Genomic DNA, 8036 nt, shown 5'->3' with positions numbered 1-8036 from the left:
CCTTGAATAAAAGTTGCGAAGCTACTGTGTAACGTCGGCTAAAGATACACCGAGGCTACGTAGCCTCGGTGAAATGGAGGCTAACGCGGACACTAATGGGACCGACGCTATATTGTTTCAAAACCATGAAAAGTCAATATTATGTTTAGCGTTGGCCTGTCCGACTCTAAAGTCAACAAAAAAAGTCAACTTTTTTGTATGCATCGATCGATTGGCATTGAGGTCAATTTATGAAACTCAAGAAAAAAACAGATAGCGTCCGTAGCACCGACTCTAAAGTCAACATAGAAAAGTCTATAATAATATTTAGCCTTGCATAGACCGACTCTAAAGTCAACAAAAAAGGACAATAAAGATGTTTAGAGTCGGGTTGCAACATGACAACCTCACTCGAACAAATTTTTTCAATCCACTCCATCAACCGAACAATATCATATTTATGGTAAAACATTTGGAAACAATTTTAAACATTCGTGAAAGAAACTACAAAAGTTCTACCCACATTAACTTTCAAAAAACATACACAAAAAGTAATCACATCCGAGATTAATTCGTTCTACTAAAAGTACAAGATCAATCTTCATCTAATGATTGATCATCCAAATCGTCATCATAATGATGAGAATGTGATACAAAAGTTGAAGTGTCAAATTTCTTCATCATAAATTCCTTCCAAGCATTCATCTCCCTCTCCATCCTTTGTGCAGTCTCGGTAGCAGCTTTTGTAGCCTCGGTAGCAGCTCACATTGCTTCGTTAGCCTCTTGTAATTGGGTCGTTGCAGCCTCGGCAATTTGTTCAGCTCTAATTCTAGCTGCTCTTTCAGCTTCTAATGACATCCCAAACATAGAATGTTGAGGAGTTTGAGATTGTTGGGTAAAACTTTTTGATCCACGTTTTAGATTAATAGCTAAATCTGCAGCGCCATAAACCCGACCACGGTTACGGCCCCCAGCAGCCTCTGTCCATAGCTGATTTACACGCTCTTCATCTAACACTTGAACAACCTCTCCATTCCCTTCTTCAGTTGGCTGAAGTTCTGCATCAAACTTCTCTTTAAAAGTCTTCTGCATAATAGAAAAAGTAAGGAATACTTAACAGCAAGATAACACAAGCAATTGTATCATTCTTATACAGCTATGCCAATGAAACTCAAAATGGTTATGCCAATGACTCACTCACTCATAGGGTGGTTTGATTTATTCACATGTAAACAAAGGTACAAATTTGATATCTATCTAAGAAAAGAATCAATAATAATAATAGTATTTGTGCGCTGTCTCATGCATTGTCACTATAGCAATCGACACATCCACGTTGTGCTCAGAAATCTAATGGGACTGATCATTATTTTGCCTGCGTAACAGCAATCTGCAAGCATGTTGAGAGACATGAAGAATTTTAACTTAATTTGAGTTCATCAAAACAAGACATATATCTATATTTTAAATTGTCCTTAAAAGTATAAAAGTACAGTAATTATATACATCAGTTAATATATATCTATCCATATAAAAAATAATATAAAGACATGTAGTCAAGTTATAAAGTAGTAATGTACTAGAATTGATTTTATTGATTGATACTCCAATATTATTTAGTATGAGATGGAGTCAAGTTACACAAATCCATAATTTTAGTTCCTATTTTGAAAAGCAGCAACAACAAACAGTTTATGGGACTTTAAACTATTTTTCTGTAATAATAGTTAATAAGGCTGAATCTTGGTGGAATAAGTAGCACCTACCTTCCAACCTGCAGGTATTGTGAACCGTGATCCCACCCAATTGGACCCAACATTGCTACTCACTTGAAACCTCAATCGGATTTCATTTTCAAACTGATAGCAGGAAGTAGGAATTTCAAACTGATAGCAGGAATTTCAAACTGATTGCAGGAATTTCAAACTGATATCAAACAGCACAGCAAATATTGATGCAGGAATTTCAAACAAATATCAAACAGCACAGCAAACTGATTGCAGGAATTTCAAACTGATAGTTAAACATAGGACTTGTGCTATTATATCTAACTTACATTAGACTATAAAAATGGATAACTAGATCCTTTTTGGAGAGTTTAATTTGAATAAGTCTGCTTCTGAAAGCATGGATGCAAATATTGATGCAGTAAAATTTACGAGAACTTACATAAGTAGATGCAGCACGACTGTCAACCCATTCACCATTTTTCCTCTTGTGTGTTTTTAAAAATAACTCATCGGGACGCAGATCCCTTTGAAGTTCACGTGACTACAAAAATCAAATAATCCAATAATCAATACAGAATACGAGTAAAACTGTCAAGATATAAAGAATCTTCATAATAATAATAATTTGTTAGGATTTTATTACTTACAAGTTGAAGTGCAACATCAATATGAGCCTTACGGCCTGTGGTGTGGACTGCTCCGCCTCTTGCGGAAGCTCGATTGGTCTTGTTTTGAGAAGACACAGCCAAAAACTCGGTCTTTTTCCAATAAGTTTGAAGTTCAACCCAAGCATCATCACCAATCCATGAAGGTCGAGTCCCTTTTCTCCTCGCCTTCCCCAACATGTCGTTTAATCGTTTTCTTCCTTTTTTTTCAAATGCGCTATAGACAAATGCATGATCGAAAGGATCCCACGAAACCTTCTCCTAAAAATAATTAAAATCACATAATTAATATTAATAACCAATTAGTTACTTTTTAAATATAATTTGATCAACTTAAGTGACAAAAGTCAATAAATACTTACTCCAAACAACTTAAACCAATCAGCTTTCGTATCAGGATCGAGTGCAGACCAATGATGTATAGGTTTATAAAATTGTTTGCGTATCGCATAATTAATGGCACCAGCAACTTCTTTGGCAGGAACTAGCCTACAAAATACAATAATAAAACTACTAAATTATTAAGAATCATATGGATAGTAATATTCTCAACTTTCTTAACAGGTTATATATATTTTAGACAAAATACAATAATAAAACTACTAAATTATTAAATTATGAGAATATATATGACTTACCCAGTACCAGATGGTTTTATAATAACTTTCCCATTCTCATCTATTGTTGGCACAAGAGGGGTAATAGTTTCTTGACCCACCGCCTCATCCTCATCAGCATCCACATCTTCCTCCTCTGCCAAATTTGAAGGGCTAGCCATTGTTTGAAGGTTTATACTTTGAGGGCCAGCCATTGTTTGATGGCTTAAAGTTGGAGTAGGCATAAAACTGAATTTCTCAGAGGTAGTGGCATGAACAGGTACTACAGTTGGAGCTGGTGTTGGCATCGACGATGCAGCCTGCACAGACGATGCTGCCTGAGCTGGTGTTGGCATCGACGATGCAGCCTGCACGGACGATGCTGCCTGAGCTGGTGTTGGCATCAACGATGCAGCCTGCACACACGATTTTTTAGAAGCTGATGTTGGCATTGATGATGCAACCTGCACGGACGATGCTTCCTGAGCTGGTGTTGGCATCGACGATGCAGCCTGCACAGATGATTTTTTCGAAGCTGATGTCGGCATCGACGATGCAACCTGCACGGACGGTGCTGCCTGAGCTGGTGTTGGTGCCGATGATGCATCCTGCATAGACAATGTTGTTTGAGCAGGTTTCCTAACGATATGCTTCTTGTTAATTATGCGATTTCGTTCTTCTTGAAGTTTTCCTGGTGCTAATACCTTAGCTTTTCCACCTCTTTTAGTCATCTGTTGTCATAAAAATAAAAGGATTAGTCAGTCTCACACTCTTAACATTATCATAACATTATCAAATGCAGTTTCTGATAAAATTAAAAGTAAAAGAAAAGAAACAATGTTGTTTCTGATAATTCAAATGCAGTTGCCAAACATTATCATAACACGCAAAAACCCCTCCAAACATCAACAACAGCAAAAACCTCTCCATACTGTGGCGAGTCCGAAAACTGCCACGTATACCTACCATAGCGCCGTAGTTACAGATATTTGATAACACAACACTGCTCTACAGGAAACAATTTGAGCAATTTACAGTACGGATTCTTAATGGAGAATCCAAAATGCCCCCTAGTTTCAACAGAGAAGATGTGGATTTTTTATTATATGCCAGAAGACAGATAAAGGGAGGCGGCTGCTTGCTAAATAAAAAAATTTCATAAAACATATAAAGTGAATTCTAGTTCTACTAGAAAACAAAACATTCATTGTTGTTGTACGATATTCTCATACATCTCCAAACTTTATAAAAACAGGACTCATATTAATCAATCAATAAAAAAAGTTAAGAGAAAGATATGCATACTCTATTGTGGTCCTAAAGTAATAATAACTAAAAGATTAACAACAACTTCATGATAAAGCATGCAACGATCTAATGCAAAAACATGTAAAATGATATTGCAAGGTGTAGAAAACTGTATTTGACCTTTAGAAAGTATTATACTGCATGATAGCACAGGGAAGAACTATAGTGATTCACTATATAGCCAAATTATTGGATATTAGAAATGGAGCCATTTCAAATACAAAGGAATGCTGCTAACAAAGGAGGGGTAAACAAAGAAAAAGTTCTCTACAGGGAAAAGATAAATGCACAGCGACTTAATTTATCTTACATAACTTGTCCAGAATTGATTCTAGCTGAGAAACTAGAAAGAGAAACTAGAAAGAAAAGAAAATTTAGTTCTGCTTCACCCTTTTGTTTCTATTTGAACCCTCATTCACGTCACATCACGCTTATCTTCATCAATGCCCTCTATCTGCTTCACTAGTAGAGCAATCAAAAATCTCTTCAAACACATCTAATTGTGACATGTCACGCAAACAAGATATTGCTTCAATTTCTACATTGGGTAGCGCCGGTAACATCCCATCAGATTGATAAGGTACTTCATCCTCTATGTTGTCAATCTCTACGCGACCCCTTGGTTTTGTGGTGATTGCCGCACACCATCCACGCATATCTCTACACATTTCTGGATATGGGACATAATACACTTGTCTTGCATTTTGCGCAAGGATGAAAGGATCATAAGGACGATAACGTTTATCCATCTTAATATCCACAGTTTTATATTGTGGGTGAACCTTTGTGCCCGTATTCCTTGTTGGATCAAACCATTCACAATAAAAAACTGGAATCTTATGCTTCAGACCAAAGTAATCTAGCTCAAAGATATGTTTGATTATTCCATAAAAATCAGTATTTCCTCCTTCTGCAAGACCTTTCACGTGCACACCATAATTGCTAGTTTTTCTACCTTTGCTCCATTCTTCAGTATGAAACTTGTACCCATTGATAAAATACATGTTCCATGATATGGCCATTGATGCAGGACTGCGAGACAAGGCAATTATATCTTGGTTAGTAACTCCATTTGTCTCCTCATTTACATATTTCTTCAGCCATATGGGAAACTCTATATGTATGCGCCCAGATGAATCTTCTATATCTAGAGAGTGGTTCTCTAAGAATATGCTGAAATAAATCACACGATTCATAAGTAAATATCTATTATGATATGCATCAATAATTTGATTGAATATATTATGATGCACACTTACTCAAGATATGGTTTAACCTCATCACAATTTATCAAGACATGCACATGTGAAGACTTCCATTCCTTATCAGATAGAAAATATTTTCGTGACTTCCCACTTGGTCGACCGCCACTTTGTAGAATGGACATTGTAGGTAGAATGTCATCATTGTCTAAATGAGGTTTGTTACTAAGATTTATGGTTGGCAACAAACGGAAAGAGTTGAAATAATGAGAGCAAAAGTAATTTGTCTCGCGATGTATATAATCACTGCATATGGAACCTTCAACTCTAGCCTTATTTGTCACTGCCCTCTTTGAGACTCCCATAAATCTGCACATTCAATCATTCCACGTTTATTAATTTATGATAAACATGCAATAACTTAATAAAATCAACCACAACAATTACCTTTCGAATGGATACATCCATCGGTACTGTACTGGACCACCTAGAATTGCTTCTTTGGCAAGATGGATTGGAAGATGCTCCATTGAGTCAAAGAAACCTGGTGGAAAAATCCTTTCCAACTTGCATATGATAATTGGAATATTCTCATCCAACTTAATTAAGTCGTCCATCCTCAATGTATTGCAACAAAGATCTTTAAAGAATCGACTTAGCTCAGTTAATGGTTTCCAAACCAAATCTGGCAATGAATGGAATGCAATTGGGAGTAAACATTCCATGAAAACATGACAATCATGGCTCTTCATCCCATGCACCGTACCCTTTTCTACATTGGCACACCTACTGAGGTTTGAAGCATAGCCATCTGGCATTCTCAATTCCTTAAGCCATTTACAAACCAACTTGGCTTCAGATTTGGTTAGAGTGTAACTAGCCTTTGGTTTACCATTCTTTCCGTTTTCTAAGGGTTGGAGCTCCAAGTCCCCGCAAAAGCATAATTTAGCCAAGTCTTCTCTTGCCTTTTCATTATCCTTTGTTTTATCCTTAACATTCATGACAGTATTAAATATATTATCGAAGACGTTTTTTTCTATGTGCATCACATCGAGGTTATGCCTTAACAAGTTATCCTTCCAATATGGGAGATCCCAAAAAATACTTCGCTTTTTCCAATTGTGATCCACTCCATACCCTTCGAATTCTTTCCATTTCGCCTCCCATCCAATTTCAGTAACTTTTGGAAAATTACTTATTACCGCCCATATATCTTTCCCTGTGGAAATGGGAGGTGGCTCATTGGTCACAACCCTATTTTTTAGGAAACTTCTTTTACTCCTTCTGAAGGAGTGATTAGATGGCAAGAAACGACGATGACAGTCAAACCAGGAATTCTTATGGCCACTTTTCAAGGTGAAAGCATCAGTGTGTTCCATACAATGAGGGCATGCCAATTTACCTTGTGTTCCCCATCCAGATAACATACCATAGGCTGGAAAATCATTAATTGTCCACATCAAGCAGGCTTTCATGATGAAGTTTTGTTTTGTAGATATATCATAGGTCAATATTCCATCGGACCACAATCGATGTAGATCATCAATCAATGGTTGCAAGTAGACATCTATCTTTAATTTAGGGTTTTTAGGTCCGGGTATGAGGCATGCCAAAAACAAGTATGGTTTGGTCATGCACATTTCAGGGGGGAGATTATACGGAGTAACTATTATTGGCCAACATGAGTATGGAGAAGCAGACGCTTGAATGTAAGGAGTAAAACCATCTGAACACAGACCCAACCTTACATTTCTGGGTTCCCTAGAAAAGTCAGGATATACACTATCAAAATGTTTCCATGCTTTTCCATCTGACGGGTGGCGAAGGATGTTGGAACTATTTTTGTTCATGTGATGCCATCTCATTTCACTTGCCGACTCAGTTGATGCATACAATCTTTGTAATCTGGGAATGATTGGGAAGTAGAACATTCTCTTCACTAGGATATCTTTGTACTTTCCCATGCCAGTCTTGCGAGGAATGAACCTAGGAGCATTACAAAATTTGCACTCTGATAGATTGTTATCATCCTTGTAATATAACATACAACCATTCTTACAACAATCAATCTTCTCAACCTTTAACCCTAACTTAGATACCAACTGTGTTGCTTGGTAATAGTTCTCGGGCAAGCATTTTTGAACTGGACATACACTTTTAAGCATTTGTGCAACAAAATCTAAACCTTTTTGTGGTACATGCCAATTAGACCTAATTTCAAGAAGTTGAGTAGATATTGATAATATTGATTGGGTAGCTCCCTCATAAATGGGCTTGTTGAAAGATATCAACTTGTCATAAAATCGTTTGGCATCTTCGTTGGGAAACTCATCCTCCGTATATTCCTCAACTTCTATGTTATCATTCACGTGAGAGAATACTCCATAAGGCCTAAAAGCATCATACACCATCTGATTCATTGCCTCAATTTGGTCATCATGATGCACATGCTCACTACTATTTGAATCATTCCTTGTATTAACATTGAGCTCTACTTCTCCATGTTGAGTCCAAATCCAATAGTCTGGTTGAAATCCATCTCGATACAAGTGAAGT

The 8036-nt window shown here is 36.9% G+C and overlaps 2 protein-coding genes across 2 annotated transcripts in view; both read right to left on the bottom strand.

Moving 5' to 3' along the window:
* Positions 1-417: 417 nt before the first annotated feature.
* The window catches only part of LOC127107750 (uncharacterized), a 29414-nt gene continuing 21795 nt past the window's right edge, over positions 418-8036 (bottom strand). Inside the window, exons 4-8 of the mRNA XM_051045076.1 lie at positions 3013-3701; positions 2737-2863; positions 2357-2635; positions 2149-2250; positions 418-1065 (exon numbers count right to left, since the gene is read on the bottom strand). Coding sequence (XP_050901033.1) covers positions 742-1065; positions 2149-2250; positions 2357-2635; positions 2737-2863; positions 3013-3701 — 1521 coding nt within the window. The 3' untranslated portion in view covers positions 418-741. The remainder of the gene's footprint in view (positions 1066-2148; positions 2251-2356; positions 2636-2736; positions 2864-3012; positions 3702-8036) is intronic.
* On the bottom strand, positions 4719-7900 carry LOC127104842 (uncharacterized). The gene is made up of 3 exons (XM_051041989.1): positions 5928-7900; positions 5538-5849; positions 4719-5451 (listed from the first exon to the last, which is right to left on the bottom strand). The coding sequence occupies exons 1-3, from the start codon at positions 7898-7900 to the stop codon at positions 4719-4721; spliced, it is 3018 nt and encodes a 1005-aa protein (XP_050897946.1).

This window comes from Lathyrus oleraceus, chromosome 7 (assembly GCF_024323335.1).
Source record: "Lathyrus oleraceus cultivar Zhongwan6 chromosome 7, CAAS_Psat_ZW6_1.0, whole genome shotgun sequence".
Lineage (NCBI taxonomy): Eukaryota > Viridiplantae > Streptophyta > Magnoliopsida > Fabales > Fabaceae > Lathyrus > Lathyrus oleraceus.
The sequence above is the reverse complement of the archived record's forward strand: the minus strand, read 5'-3'. Positions and strand labels throughout refer to the sequence as shown.